Source organism: Eptesicus fuscus, chromosome 10 (genome assembly GCF_027574615.1).
Source record: "Eptesicus fuscus isolate TK198812 chromosome 10, DD_ASM_mEF_20220401, whole genome shotgun sequence".
NCBI classification, from domain to species: domain Eukaryota; kingdom Metazoa; phylum Chordata; class Mammalia; order Chiroptera; family Vespertilionidae; genus Eptesicus; species Eptesicus fuscus.
The window spans coordinates 45448293-45465123 of NC_072482.1; the positions used below are offsets into that span (position 1 = coordinate 45448293).

The 16831-nt window shown below is 36.5% G+C and overlaps 1 protein-coding gene across 5 annotated transcripts in view; it reads right to left on the reverse strand.

Moving 5' to 3' along the window:
- Positions 1-16831, reverse strand: part of RNGTT (RNA guanylyltransferase and 5'-phosphatase) — a 185938-nt gene that overhangs the window by 62135 nt on the left and 106972 nt on the right. For 3 of the 5 annotated variants that reach the window (XM_054722345.1, XM_054722344.1, XM_008147934.3), the window contains one exon: positions 6857-6957. In XM_054722345.1, coding sequence (XP_054578320.1) covers positions 6857-6957 — 101 coding nt within the window. Of the gene's footprint in view, positions 1-6856; positions 6958-15883; positions 15944-16831 lie in introns of all 5 variants that reach the window. The other 2 variants (XM_054722343.1, XM_028132476.2) reach the window with 1 other exon arrangement.

A 16831-nucleotide genomic window follows, 5' to 3' on the forward strand; every position in this document is an offset into this window, starting at 1 on the left:
TGATTCAAAGTAGGAATTTAACTAGTATTTAATCCACACAATATTCCCCAGAGATATCTACCAGGTAACAAGCTTCTCAAACCATAAACTTAGAGAAATTGCAACTTTCTAAGGAAAACATACATTAGAACAAAGGACACAAGCAAAATGTTTTCACTATAAATAATAATTTAAAATGAATAAATATAAAGTTAAACTCCAAAGAACCAAATGATGAAACAAAGGTGATACCAATTTCTCTTTAGTAAATTAATAAGTGAAAGAAAGTAATTTGACTCCAGTGAGGTCATAAACATATGTTTTAAAACCACTTGCCCCTCTTCTCCTACTACTCACTCAGAAATTAAAACACTACCACAAGTATAAACAAGGATCCTATCTAATAAAAGAGTAATATGCAAATTAGTCATCACTCTGCTACACCCGCAGTGCCAGGGTGAGCACTCAGGTGCTTTGACTATGGTATTTATTTTTGGTAAATGGTCTGGGAAAGCATTTATCTTAAAATATGTTCGGATGATGAGAATATTTTCAAATAAGATAACCAAAACAGTTACTCTGGGCCAGTTGCTAAAAGATGAAAATAGCCACTGTTAAAGCCCAAGCTATAGCCAAACAGCTTAGTCATTAGGTATACTACATAATAATAATGGTTACATTGGTGTTTTATCTCTAGTTTCACTTATTTAAAATAATTTTTAATGAAATGTAAATAAAAGTCAAACATTTCATTCCAAAATAGAGGCAGAGGGAGAAAAAAAGAAAAAGGCTTTGCTCAGAGAAGTAAGACTTTTCCCCCATGAAGTTTTTATTAGCTATATTCTTGCTGACTCAATCTTTCCTTATGCAAGAACATTTTTTTCAACACTCTAGATATTTTACCACTATAATTTCTTTCTTAAAAATAATAACATCAGTTCAAATAAGCATGAGAAATAGAACTCACCATTCTATCTTTTAAATAAATCTGAGCAAAAGAAAAAAAATACTCTAGTCAGCAGAGTAAGAGGGATTTTCATTTCATATATTTTCAATAGGAGGTAAAGTAAAATTATGTAGTCGATTCTACTTATTTGTCATGCTTACTATTAAGCTAGCATTTCTCAACTTCAAGTGCACAGAACTGATCTTGTTAAGATCTGAGCCTCTTGACAGATGGAAAAGAGGCCAAGTCCCCTTGAAAAAGGACCTTAAAACACTACCACAAGTATAAACAAGGATCCTATCTAATAAAAGAGTAATATGCAAATTAGTCATCACTCTGCTACACCCGCAAGCCACACCCACCAGCCAATCAGGAGAGAGTATGCAAAAGAACCCAACCAAGATGGCTTTGGCCATGGAGCGAACAGGAGGCTTGGGTTTCTCTGGCAATGGAGGAAGCCAAGCTTCCTGCACACCCTGGCCGGCCCAGGCCTCCGCTCAATGCTACAAAGTTTCAATTATAGAAGATAAAGTTTCAATTATAGAAGATAAATAAATCCCAACAAAAATGGCTGCAGCCACAGAGCAAGCAGGAGTCTTGGGTTTCCCTGGCGATGGAGGAAGCCAAGTTCCTGGCCTGCCCTGGCCTCCACTCAAGGCTACAAAGTTTCAATTATAGAAGATAAATGAATCCCAGAAACCAGGGCCTCCGCTTGGGTCGCCGGGGGGCATGGCCGACCTGCAAACCACCACAGGCCCCTCGCTCAGGCCACCCCACGCCCCAAGGGAACCCCCATCCTGATCCAGGACACCCTTCGGGGCAAACCAGCTGGCCCCCTCCCGTGCACCAGGCCTCTATCCTATCTAATAAAAGAGTGATATGCAAATTGACAATCACTCCAACACACAAGATGGCTGCCCCCATGTGGTCAAAGATGGCTTCCCCCATGTGGACACAAGATGGCCACCACAAGATGGCCACCAGGGGGCGGTAATTGGGAGGGATCAGGCCAGCAGGGGAGGGCAGTTGGGAGGGACCAGGCCTGCAAGGGAGGGCAGCTGGGGGTGATCAAGCCTGCAAAGGAGGGCAGTTAGGGGTGACCAGGCCTGCAGGGGAGGGCAGTTAGGGGCAATCAGGCTGGCAGGGGAGCAGTTAGACATCAATCAAGCTGGCAGGGGAGTGGTTAGGGGGTGATCAGGCTGGCAGACAGAAATGGTTAGGGGCAATCAGGAAGGCAGGCAGATGAGCAGTTTGGAGCCAGCAGTCCTGGATTGTGAGAGGGATCCCAGATTGGAGAGGGTGCAGGCTGGGCTGAGGGACACACACCCCCACCCTCCGTGCACGAATTTCATGCACCGGGCCTCTAGTTATTGTATAAATTTGCTGTTAGCAAACTACAGCCCACAGACCATATCTGACCTGACACATTTCTGTAACTAAAGTTTTATTGGAACACAGCCATGCTCATTCATTCATATATTGTCTATATACATTTTTGCACTAGATTGGTGGATTACAGTAGTTCAGACAAAGACTATATGGCCAGCAAACCCTAATAATTACTATCTGCCCTTTTATGCCAAAAATGTGCTGTAAATCTCCCTCCAATTGTTCTTCAAAGGACCATCAGCATTTGCTAGAGTGACGGTGCCCTGGAATAAGGGACTACTCAGACTGACCAGAGATTCCCAGATACTAACTTTAAACACACACTAATTGCCAAGGACCCAAAATGCCAGCATGGTCTGTCAGTCAAAGAGTTTAGGGTGATCAGGTAATAAATGCGTTTCTGGCTCAAGGTTAAAACTAAGTGGGAAAGTATGTTCATAGCTATAACCTGTGGTTATTTTCCGGTTCCTGAATGTATAACTGGAGGAGAAATACTTGGCAACTGGGAGAATTTCTGCCCCATGGAGTAGGCATAATTTTGCTAGGAAAAGCCAAATGAAAGCCCCTAGCTTGTCTTCCCTGCCAAGGATATAAAGCAAAAGTAATAATACATCCCCACTCCCAAGAGAGGTGCAGAGATTAGTGCCACCATCAAAGACTTAAATAGATGCCAGGGTGAGCATACTGAAAACACATCCATTCAATTTACCACTTTAAGCCTATATTGAAAGAGGGAGATCATGAAGAATGATTATGAATTATCACAAATTTAATCAGGTTGTAAGATCAATTTATAGCTGCTGTTTCAGATGTGCTTCATCTTTAATGAAGCAAGTCAACACAGCCTGAAATCTTATACACAACTACAAGATGGCAAATACTTTTGTCCCTATACCAACCTGAGGTATTGTCAGAAGATAGTTGCCTTTGACTGGCATATTAATAGTATACCTCATGGCCGTATACCTACACCAATTTACACTCTCAACATCAACTCTCCCACTCTCTGCCCCAGTATAATCCACAAAGACAGTGGTCATTTTTTCTTAATAATTAATATGTAGTTGTTATGCAACATGCAGTGGTCTAAATGTTTTATGTATTCTCATTAAATTCCCACAAGAGGTAGGCACTTCTATTATCCACATTAAACAGTTGTAGAAAGAAGCAACACAGAGATTAGGTAACCTAAGTAAAGGGTGGCAGATCTAGAACTAAAATCCAAATTATAAAATTCCAGAACCTCTTTGCGTAATAGGATCCACTCCATTCGTCTGGTGAATAAAAGCTATTTGTTTGCATGTTTATCCATTTGTCAGTTGGTGGATATTTGGGTTGTTTCCAACTTTGGCTATTATGAAAAATGTTGCTAAGAAGAATCATGTATACACTTTTCTTGGATATATGTTTTCATTTCTCTTGGATATTTACCTGAGAGTAGAATTACTTGGTCATATGGTAAGCCTATCTGTAACAATCTGAGGAACTGCCAGAGTGGCTGAAGGCTCCAATTTCTTCATATCCTTACCACATCTTATTATCTGTCTTTTTTATATTTTCAGAGATAGTGGTCACTTTGACATTACACAGAACAAAATACTGATCCACAATGCTGATGACTTTAGACTCAGGCTTACTGGAAGTGATGAGGAGGATGTATAAAGCTATTAAATGTCTTAGTAAGACATATGTTAAGACAGAAGATGAGAAATAAAATCTACACAAATTAAGGGACCCATTACTGAAGTAAGGAGTCCAATGGCCTTTGGAAATAAGATTTCACTTAAAGTCTTATTTCCAAAGAACAAAATATATTTTAAAAACATACTAAAAATAAAAGCAAAGCTAGATGCCAAACTAGTAAACTGAATTACATTTTACTATACTTAATAGCAATGCACAATTGTAGGAAAAATATTAATATTACTAGAGGCCCGGTACATGAAATTCGTGCATGAGGGTGGGGGTGGGGAGTGTCCCTCAGCCCAGCCTGCACCCTCTCCAATCTGGGACCCCTCGAGGGATGTCCAACTGCCCATTTAATGGGCAGTCGGACATCCCTCTCACAATCCAGGACTGCTGGCTCCCAACTGCTTGTCTGCCTGCCTTCCTCATTGCCCCTAAATGCTTCTGCCTGCCAGCCTGATAACCCCCTAACCACTCACCTGCCAGCCTGATTGATGCCTAACTGCTCCCCTGCCAGCCTGTTTGCCCCTAACTGCCCTGTCCTGCAGACCTGGTCACCCCTAACTGCCCTCCCCTGCAGGCCTGGTCACCCCTAACTGCCCTCCCCTGCAGGCCTGGTCACCCCTAACTGCCCTCCCTGCAGGCCTGGTTCCCCCCCCCAAATGCTCTCCCTGGCAGGCCTGGATCCCCCCAACTGCCCTTCCCTGAAGGCCCAGTCACCCCCAACTTCCCTCCTCTACTGGCCTGATCACCACTAACTGCCCTTCCCTGCAGGCTTGATCGCCCCCAACTGCCCTCCCTTGCAGGCCTGGTCCCTCCCAACTGCCCTACCCTGTTGGCCATATTGTGGCGGCCATCTTGTGTCCACATGGGGGAAGCCATCTTTGACCACATGGGGGCAGCCATCTTGTGTGCTGGAATGACAGTCAATTTGCACATTGATGTTTTATTAGATAGGATCATTTTTGCTTGGTAGAAAAATGGTCATTCTATATTTAGCTTTTAAGTACTGCTAAGAATTATCTGTAAAAAGCAAAACAAAATGATTTTTCAAAACTCGATGAAAATAATCAATAAAAACACACAAAGGTTTATACAGTTTGAATATTATAAATATAGCATTAGGCAAAATAGAGGAATTAGCAATGAAGTAATTTAACAAATCTTACTTCATTTAAAGTCTTATTTCCAAAGAACCATATTCATCTGTGTCTTTTAAAAAAATAAAAAAGGATGTAGGCGGCCTCCTCAGAATCAATCCTCAGCCGCCACTGTTTTAGAAGTGATGTGCACTTCACTCAGGCACTTCCAGAAGACATATCAAGCCTACACTCCACTGCAGTGCAGGTTCCACAGTAAACTGGCAACCCAGAACATCTACTAGTATGTACCAGATACTTTGTCAGGAAGAATAAACTTGAATTTACTACTTAACAATACTTTTCCAAAGATTTAAAATATAAATATAGTTTTGGGGCAGTTTCCCAAAAATATGTGTTAATATTTAATTATTCATATTAGTAGTACATTACTATAATACCTATATCATGTATACTTCATTAACTATTAATTGATATTGATATCAATATTTATCCAAAGATTAAGAAAAATTGTAAGTATTTGGATAAGTATTGATGAGTAATAAACCCAAGACTCTTCTCCCTGACAAGGTACCTGGTGTACAGATGTTCTGGGTTGCCAATATTATTTCTCTTATTTAATCTTTTATACTACTTAATGAAATATATATAGATAGATAGATAGATAGATAGATAGATATATACATAGAGAGAGATTCCTATAAATAGTCAAAAATTTATCTATCTATCCTTGGATAAAATCAGACCACACAGAGCAAAATACCTAAACCCCATTTGGGGTCCCACATAATTGTTCTGACTAAACTGTACTTTGCTATTAAGTCACAAACTCTTATTTAAGTATGTAAAGTATTAAATACTCTATTTCTTTAAAACTGACACCTATGTGATTTATTAAACTCCCCTTTTTACTTAAGATTCAACACAGTGCAAAGTATTCTTTATTAAAAAATGCACAGTCACTTAAGAGACAATCTTCTGGAGTTTGGATTCATATAACTGATCACATATCCTTCATTCCATTAGCTACAAAAAAGCAAACCTATGGTTTACCTTTGGCAAGTAAAAATGATTTCAGAGCATGCATGGGTAAACTTTTAATCTCTCTGCCAGTGTCAACTTACTTACTTTCTCTTTATGATTTCCTTGATTAAACACTACATATGTTGCTATTATGTATTTACTTACATAATACACAATAAAATTTTAGGAACAAGGTGAAATAAAACAATAAATTCATTTTAAAAAGATTAATCAATAAATGAAAAAATTAAAACTAAATTAACATTATGAAAAATCTTAATAAAATTCAACAATGAAAACTTTACCCTATAAAGCATGGATAAATATTTGCTATGCAAATGCAAACATAAGGTAGTTTCTTCAAAGTAAAAAAGGCTATTTCAAAATATTTAATTATAATAATGATCATATTTATAATTCACTTGGCAGGATTACTTTCAAATAAAATCTATTTTAACTTTTACGAAGTTAATTTTTTATTTTAGAAATAACTATGTTTTAAGACTAAACTTAGTAAAGTTAAAAGGATGCTACAAAATGTTAACTGTAATAGGTCAAAGAAGTAATCTGTGAAAATGAGGTAGATGTATAGATATGTGTATAAAGAATATTGTAAAATATAGTATTTTAATTTTTTGTAAAGTATATGTAAAATATTAAGTAAACAACGAAGCCTGAAACAAATAGTATTAGTTCACGTAAAAATGGTGGGGGAACAAAGGTGCATATTTACCCTTCTCCTCCCATTCTTGTTATCTTTAGGCGAAAATCCACAGAATTCAGACTGGGAGGTTTCCATTTTAAAATATCATCACATCGACCAGGTTTATATTTCTAAAGTGAATTAAAAAGATAATAGTTAATAAGAAGATAAGAAATTAACATTTGACTTACTAAATATAGTATAACTTACTTTTTAATAAGCAAAATTACTATTCTTTTCCAAATATAATTTTTGTTATCTTCAACTGATGAGTAAAGCTAGATATCTACCTTCTTATTGACGGCCTTTCCAATTTTCCTGCCAAAGTATGTAGACCTTTATTTGTGAAAGTCCAGAAAAAGAACTAAACTTGATATTCTTTCTAATTTTTCTATGGCTTATAGTAAGTTTCATCATTTTTAAATTTTGGGGGTTTTTTATGTTTAACTTCACTGTAGGCTCATTTATAATAAATAAAATTAACCAATGAAATTAGCAAAATGGATACAATTATGTAAACCATCACCAAAATATGCTACATAGCATTTCAATTACCCAAAATGTTTCCTCCTGACATTGGCAGTCAATTCCCCACACCAATTCTAGCAATAATGGCTTTTCTATCACTATAGTTGTGCCTTTTCTAGAATTCCTAAGAAATTTTTAACAAAGATTTTGTAATTTATTTATGCTGGTGCACATAATGATAGTTTATCCCTTTTTATTACTGATGGATCCCATTTTATGTATATACCACAAACTATTCATGCATTTACAAGTTGATGGATATCTGGGTTGTTCCCAGTTTTAGGCTATCATGAATAATGCTGCTCTGAACATTTTTGTAGACATGTCTTCATAACTCTTGAGAAAATAGCTTGAAGTAAAATGGCTGGGTCACATGATAAATGTATGTTTAACTTCATAAGAAATTGTCAAATTGTTTTCCAAAGTGGCTGTAACATTTTCTATTCCCATGAGTAATATATGAGAGGTCGATTTGCTCCTCATCTACCTTAGGCCTAGGAATTATAGTCTTTTTAATGTTTAATTCTAAAGTATGTCTCATAATTTTCATTTGTATTTTTCTAATAACCAAAGATGTTGAAGATCTTTAATTTGCTTATATGCTATCTGTGTATGTTCTTTGGTATAGAGTCTGTTCAAAATTTTATCCTTGTTTTAACTGGGTAATCTCATTATTCACTTGCAAAAGTCGTTTATATATTCTGGATAAGTAGTCTTGGTTGGATATATGTACTGCAAATATTTTCTACCAGTTGTTATCTTGCCTTTTCATTTTCATAACAATTTCTTTTGAAGAGTAAAGTTATTTTTTATTTTAATGAAATCAAAATCATTTTTCTTCCAACCTTATTGAGGTATGATTGAGAAATAAGAATTTACGGTGAACAACATGATGTTTTGACTTATGTATACACTGTGAAATAATCACCACAATCAAGTTAACTAACATATCCATCTTCTCACATAGTGCCTTTTTTTTCTTTTTGGTCATAAGGACATTGAAAATCTACTTTCTTACCAAATATATATTATCACTATTAATTGTAGTCACCATGCTATACATTAGATCTCCAAAACTTACTCATCTTATAACTGAAAAGTTTTTCCCCTATCCCCCAGCCTCTGGTAACCACCACTCTATTCTCTTAATTCAACTTTTCTTTTTTTTTTTTTTAAGTTTCCACAAATATGTGTCTGGCTTGTTTCACTTAGCATAATGTATTCAAGGTTCATCCATATTGTTGTAAATGGCAGGATTTCTTTTTTAAGGCTGAATAATATTCCTCTGTGTGTGTGTGTGTGTGTGTGTGTGTGTGTATGCGCGCGCGCGCGCGCACGCACACGCGCACACACACACATACCAGATTTTTCTTTATCCATTCATCTGTCAACAGACACTTAGATTGTTTCCATATTTTGGCACTGTGAATAATGCTACAATAAACATGGGAATGTAGATACTTCTCCAAGATACTGGTTTTATTTCTTTTGGATACATACTGAGGAGTGGTATTGCTGGGTTATACGGTAGTTCTATTTTTTAATTGTTTGAGAAAACTTCATACTGTTTTTCATAATAGCTGTATCAATTTACATTCCTACCAACAATGCACATGGTTCCCTGTGCTTCCACATCCTCATCCATTTATCTTTTGACTTTTTGATAATGACCATCCTGACAGGTATGAGGTGATAGCTCACTTTTTCTGATTTGCATTTCCCTAATAATTAGTGATGTTGAGCATCTTCTCAAAGTCATCAATTTTTATAATTTGTGCTTTCTGGGCCCTCTTTAAGGAATCTTTGCTGTAATCTTCTATGTTTTCTTAGAGAAATTTTATAGTTTTAGTTCTTATGTTAAGGTATGTAATCCATTTGAGGTTAACTTCTTTATATGGTGTGAAATAAGGACTAGGTTCACTGTATGACAGACAGATGGATAGCCAATCGATCCAGCACCAGTTGTTGAAGAGATTATCTTTTCCTCACTGAGCTGCCTTGGCACCATTGTCAAAACCAATTATTTATAGATACAGAGCTATTTCTATTCTCCCCAGTGCGCTGCACTGATAAACAGGCCCTTCTTCCTGCTAACAACACACTAGCTCGACTACTGTAGCTTTATACGTTTTGAAACCAGGTCCTTTATTCCTCAAACTTTGTTCTTCTTTTTCTAAACTCTTTTATCTAATGTAGCATTTATATTTCCACATAAATTTTAAATCAGCTTGTCAATTTCTATGAATAATAAGTCTACAAGGATTTTAATTAGGATTGCACTGAATCAATAGGTCAATTAGGGGAAAAAAAACATTGTAATATTGATTCTTCCAATTCATGAACACTGCAAATCTATTTATTTAGGCCTTCCTAACTTTCAGCAATGTTTCGTAGTTTTCAATATACAGGTCTTGCACAACTTCTGTTAAATTTATTTCTAATAATTTCATTTTTTGGTGGTATTATCAACATAAAATAGTCGTGTTTCTATAAAATAGCAATCAACAATCCAAGAAAAAAATTAAGAAAGCAATTGCATTTACAATAACATCTAAAAGCACAATATACTTAGGAATTAATTTAACCAAGGAAGTGAATGATTTGTATAATGAAAACTGCAAAACATTACTGAAAGGGATAAAGACCTGAAAATGGAAAGATATGCCATGTTCATACATAGGAAGTATGATATTGGGATTAATAATAGGAAATAATTATTTGGTCCTCCTCCCTCTTTCTGACACAGAGCTCCTAAAACCCTTGGAATTCCCTAAATGATGAGAGTAATAAAGTTATTTTCTTATGTTAATGAGGATTTTTTAAACACCTAAGAATAGGGGCTGATGGACAAGGGAGCCAACCTTGTGATTGGAGGTTTTGAACTTTCAGTCCCACCCTCTGAATTCAGGGGAGGGAAGAAGGGCTGGAGGCTGGATCCATGGCCTACAGGTAATGATTTAATCAATCCTGTGTAATAAAGCTGTCAAAAACAATCCAAGTTGGTGGACATGTGGAGACTAGAGGAAAGTAGCATGGCTGGAGAGAACATAGAAGCTCCATGCCCCTACCCCATACCTTGCCCCATGCATCTCTTCCTTCTGGCTGTTCCTTTTACATTAAACCCCTAATTTAGTAAGTTAAGTGTTTCTCTGAGTTCTGTGATCCACTCTAACAAACTAAAAGAACATTAGGGCGGAGTCATGGGAACCTCTGATTTATGGCCAGTTGCTAGGAAGTACAGGAAACAACCTGGACTTATGACTGGCAACTAAAGTCTAAGGAGGGGGGTGGTCATTAGAACCTCCAATCTACAGCCTGAGCATGAGACTGATGTCTGAAGTGGGAAGTGCGGGAAGTCTTACAGGACTGAGACCTCAGCCTGTGGAATTTGATGCTATCTCTGGGTAGATGGTGTCAAAGAATTGCTTGTTGATGCAGAGAAAACTCCTGTCCCACATGGGAATTGATCTCAGAACAGCAATTTAGAGATACTTAATATTTCTAAGATGTCAATACTACCCAAAGTCATCTAGAGATTCAATGCAATCCCTATCAAAATTCTAACAGCCTTTTGTGCAAAAATAGAAAAGCTGATCCTCAATTTCACATGGAGTTGCAAGAGACCCTCAAGAGTCAAAACAATCTTGAAAAGAGAATAAAGTTGGAGGACTCACAGTTCCCAATTTCAAAATTTAGTACAAGGCTACAATCATCTAAACAGAGTTACTGAGATAGGAACATACAAACCAATGGAACAGAATTGAGAGTAACAGAAATAAACCCATATGTTGATAGCCAATTGATTTTTTAACAGGTGTCCTCAGTCCATTAAATGGAAAGAGAGACTACTCTCTTCAACAAATGATGCTGGAACAGCTGCGTTTCCACATGCAAAACGAACGAAGTTGGATCCCTACCTCCCACCCATACAAAAATTAAATTAAATGGACTAACAACCTAAATACAACAGCTAAAACCATAAAACTCCTAGAAGAACACAGGGGTAAATTTTCATAATCTTGATTCTGGCAGTAGATTCTGAGATATGACACTAAAAGCATGAGTAAATTTTTTTAAAAAAGATAAATTGTACTTCATCAAAATTTTAAAAACTTCTGTGCATCACAAGACATAATAAAAAAAGTGAAAAGACAACCTATAGAATTAAGGAAAATACATGTAAATCAGATATCTGATAAAAGCTTAATATCCAAAATAAAGAATTTATAAAACTCAACAACAAAAAGACAAACAACCCAATTAAACAACTGTCACAGAACTTGAATAGACTTTTCTCTCCAGAAGATATACAAATGGCCAATAAGCACATGAAAAGATGCTCACTATCATTAGCCAGGAGGGAAATGCAAAAAATGCAAATCAAAGCCACAATAAACCACTTCAAACCTGCTAGGGAGGCTATCATTTTTTCAAAAAAAAAAAAAAAAAAGGAAAATAACAAGTATTGGAGAGGATGTGGCAAAATTAGAAGCCACATACTTTGCTATAAGGAATATATAATGATGCAGCCACTCTGGGTAACAGTTTGATGGTTCCTCAAAAAGTTAAACATAAAATTACCCTAGGACTCAGCACAACCCCATTCCTAAGTACATCCAAAAAAACTGAAAATAATATTTACATTGCTTATATTCACTGCAGCATTATTTACAAGTGAAAAGGTGAAAACAACCTACATTTCCACCATCATATAAATGGATAAATAAATTGTGGTATATACATACAACAGAATAATATTCAGCCATAAAAAGGAATGAAGTTCTGATACAAGCTACAAAAATGAACAGATCCTAAAAACATTATGCTAAGTTAAATAAGCCAGACACAAAAGAACAAAAATTGTATGAGTCCACTTATAAGAAAAATCCAGAATAGGCAAATTCACAGTGATAGAAAGTAGATTAGAAATATAAGAAGCTGGAGGGTAGAGAAGCAGAAGAGTTATTGCTTAATGGTTAAAGAATTTCTGTTTGGTGTGATGTAAAATTTTGGAAATAGTGGAAATGTCTATAACACTGTCTATAAAATTAAAGAGACTAAAGGAAAAAATGTTTAAAATATATTCTAGAAACATAGTAAAAAGAAAATACTTTATTTGTGTGGCTTAAGGACTGACTATAGAAGAGTAAACCCTACAAGCCTTAAAGAATATTCACTCATGCAGACTTGCAACATGAAGTAAATACGTGCAAAACATAGGAGTAGGAAAATATAGGATCTACTGAAGGAGAAGCTAGTACGTTGATTCAGCGAGGGCATTACGGGGAGTGGGACCATATTATGAAAAGGATACTAAGGAAGGAAAAACTGTTAAGTGTTCTCATTATTAATAAATTTTTAAAATATACAAGTCAACTGCATTCTAACAGATTTTCATAAGTTTGAGAAAAAAATGCATAAACCCTAGTCACAGGTTCACTTATTTCAAATAGAAGTTTATATGACAAATTTAGTATAACTTTAGTTTTGCTGAGAAAGACAAATCACTGAAGTTGATAGAAAATTTAAGAACATAATATATGCTATTTTCCTCTAAGTCTTATGTTTAAACATGAATGAATATAAAATCAAATATATAATATTTCAATGGAAGTTTTTACCCTAAAAGATTCATTTAGGTAACATATATGAAGTATGGTAGCAATCATCTCAGGTAGAAACTGCAGTTTAACTTTAACCCTGCTGTTTTGGCTTCTGTACTTATTTGCTTGCTAAAACAATAGAAAAGTTACTTTGATTTTCTGAACTTATGTATGCTATTCAAATCGATGGAATACTCCATTGTTGGTGGTTTGAATATCCCATTGATTATGATCTTACTGGTTATCGAAGCACATTCTTCTGTATCTGGACACCAGGACAGCACAATTACCCTAAATTGCCTCAGTGGCTACAGATAATGTGTTCCAGTTGACTCAGTGGTCCCAAGACCAGGACAGCACAATTATTCTAAACTAGAGGCCCAGTGCACAAAATTCGTACACTGGGGGTGGGGGGGGAGGTGTCCCTCAGCCCAGCCTGCACCGTCTCCAATCTGGAACCCCTTGGGGGATGTCCGACTGCCGGTTTAGGCCCGATCCCTGTGGGGGATCGGGCCTAAACCGGCAGTCGGACATCCCTCTCACAATCCGGGACTGCTGGCTCCCAACCGCTCACCTGCCTGCCTGCCTGATTGCCCCTAACTGCTTCTGCCTGCCAGCCTGATCACCCCCTAACCACTCCCCTGCCAGCCTGATCGACACCTAACTGCTCCCCTGCCGGCCTGGTCGCCCCCAACTGCCCTCCCCTGCAGGCCTGGTCGCCCCCAACTGCCCTCCCCTGCAGGCCTGGTCGCCCCCAACTGCCCCCCCCCTGCAGGCCTGGTCACCCCTAACTGCCCTCCCCTGCCAGCCCAGTCACCCCTAACTGCCCTCCCCTGCAGGCCTGGTCCCCCCCAACTGCCCTCCCTCCCCTGCAGGCCCGGTCACCCCCAACTTCCCTCCCCTGCCGGCCTGGTCGCCCCCAACTGCCCTCCCCTGCTGGCCTGGTTGCCCCTAAATGCCCTCCCCTGCTGGCCTGATTGCCCACAACTGCCTTCCCCTGCCGGCTATCTTTTGAGCACATGGGAGCGGCCATCTTGTGCGAGGGTGTGATGGTCAATTTGTATATTCTCTTTATTATTATTCTAAATTGCCTCAGTGGCTCCAGATAATGTGTTTCTGTTGATTCAGTGATCCGAAGACCCAAAACTATAATTAATCTTTATAGATAACTAACTTGCTCAATCTCACTTCTGTAACTGCTTTGTGCAAACCAGGTTCCTTATTCCAAACCCAAAGATGTAATCGATACCTTTGTGATATTCTGCCTATATAAGCCTGATGTGGCCAGCATTTCGGGGTTGCGAGATTTGGAGTGCTTATGTCCCCTCGTAACTGCCAGCTTTTGAATAAATGACTCCATAATTTGACTTTTTGATTGAGGCGTCCTTTGTGAGATTCGGGGGTACACTACAACAATATACTTCAGGATGATCACAAATAAATCTTAGACTTGCTTAAAATAATTTTTTATAAATGCTAAAATTGAAAAATGTTCTAATTGTCAACCTATTAATGAAAAGAATCTGATAAAATTGTCTTTTTTTCTTAAAAAGTGTACCTGACAGAAATGTCACAGACCTTTAATACGAGTGGTTCATGATGGTAGTGAGGGGGGAAAAGAGTAAGGGGAGAAAAGAGTGTTACTGTCCCACCCCGACCCCATTCACAACCTCTGCCAAGGGAATGTCATACTTACACACAACCATCATTTACTTCTGTTCCCTATTTACTTCTGACTATGCATTAGAAACCACTATAAATCTAAGTTACAAAATTAAGGAAAGATTAATGATTGTATCGTTTTAAAATACTTCATAATAGGTAACTAACAAACCCTAAAAGAATTTTAATATGATATTATTTGTACAATAAATATTAAATATCTTTTACATTCTTCTCTCTGGAAATCAAGATTCCTAATGAAAATACAGCATGTAAATAAAAAGAAAAGAAAATACAGCACATACCAACCAACTCTTCTGTTTTTATAAGCAATAATTCAGAAACTTAAGCCACTCCTCATCTCACAGTACATCAAATCATTTATGTTAATTTGAAATTCTGGACTTGATTGGGAATTTCAAAACACATTTATGAAAATTAATAAAATGTATAAAAATGTTAGAAAAGTATATTTTTAAAATACTAGAGTTCTCAATTACTGAATGCAAATTCAACAATGACATAGATTCCATGATTTAAATATATTTAAACACCTATTAGAATGTAAATTCTACTTCAGCAAAAATCCTATCTAATTATATGCCTATGAAATACCTAGTAAAATGTTCCATAAACACTTGATAATGAAAATAATAAAATGTAAAAGCTTAAAACTTACTACAAAATATTAGTCTCAGGTATAGTTAACTTTATTTTTAAATGAATTATTTTATGAATAATAATTATTATTATAATAATTATGAAATTATTTAAATTAGCAATATTCATGAAACATTATGTATATCAATTATTAAAAAGAATCATTTTTTTACAATCTCCAAAATAATAAGGGCAAATGTATTACATTTACATAATACAAGGATTTAAGCCTTTTAAAAATAAGTACTTGTGAGTTATCAAATGAAATGCAGAATCTTGCTCAAATATAAACAAGGATACAAAAACATTCTTTCAAGCTACATGTTCCAGTGTATAATTAGGGAGCAATGCATTTCAATTTCATTAAATGCACTAGCATATATCTAAATGAAAATAATTATCAAAGCTATATTTAACTGATACATACAATACTTAGTTCTATAGAAATAAATCTGAATCTACCAGATGAGCTCTCAAATAAAAAATTGGGGATAGATTATGTCTAAAGACAATTACTACTATATCCTGAGATGTCCATTATCATAAAAAATGTAATGAATGCAAATGTCAGGCAACAAAAAAAAATGTTTAGGAAAATGTTTACCAAGTAAGAGCAGAGGCTGGCTTTAGAGGTAGAGAATGGCCATGTGCCAAAGAGAAGTCTCTAAAACAAAAATAAAGAGAAAACAAAATGGAGGCATAAGTGATATTATTCTGTGGAATAAAGCAATGATTCTCAACTAAGAGGCAATTTTGCCCTCCAGGGAATATTTGGCATTTTTTAGTTGTCACACTGGGGAAGGGAGGGAATGCTACTGCCATCTAGTGGGTAGAGGCCAGGGATGTTTCTAAACATCCTGCAATGTACAGGCAGCTAGCCACAACAAAGAATTATCCAGCTCAAAATGTCAATTCTACCAAAGTTGAAAAACTCTGATGTAAAGGAAGATAACTGTAATAATAGCAATAACAGCAAGATATTTAGTTCCTCTTTGTCTCTAATAACTACCTACTCCATGATTTTAAGCAGTTCAAAATGTGGGCTTCATCCATCTTGCTTGTAAAAATGTAATAATATCATTTTGCTTGCCTAAAACAGAATGTCTACACCAGAAATACCTACAATGCTTTGCAGCCCTACTCTACGACTTCCACTAGTAAGTGACCAGATATGTTACCATAATACATATTCCAGGCCCTACACTAAAACCATAATGCTTTCTTCACAGGATCACATCCTGAAGCTAAGAAAGACCCCTGGTCTTACCACAATATTAATTTTATTATTGTTGTTGTTCTAGCATTTTGTTTTAAAGAAAACAGGATAAATTCTAACTATTAAGGCTACTAAATAGAAGAGTAAAACAACTCTAGATTTAGTGACTTGAGTGGATCTTTTGTCTACGTTTCACTGAGAAGCAAATAGCTATTGTGTAAAACAAGACATATAAGTACCCTGTATAAAAGGAAAGTCATTCATTCAATACTAAGTACCTACTATGTGCTTGGTACTATACTAACTGGAGAAGATATGAGCTGAACCACATGAGGC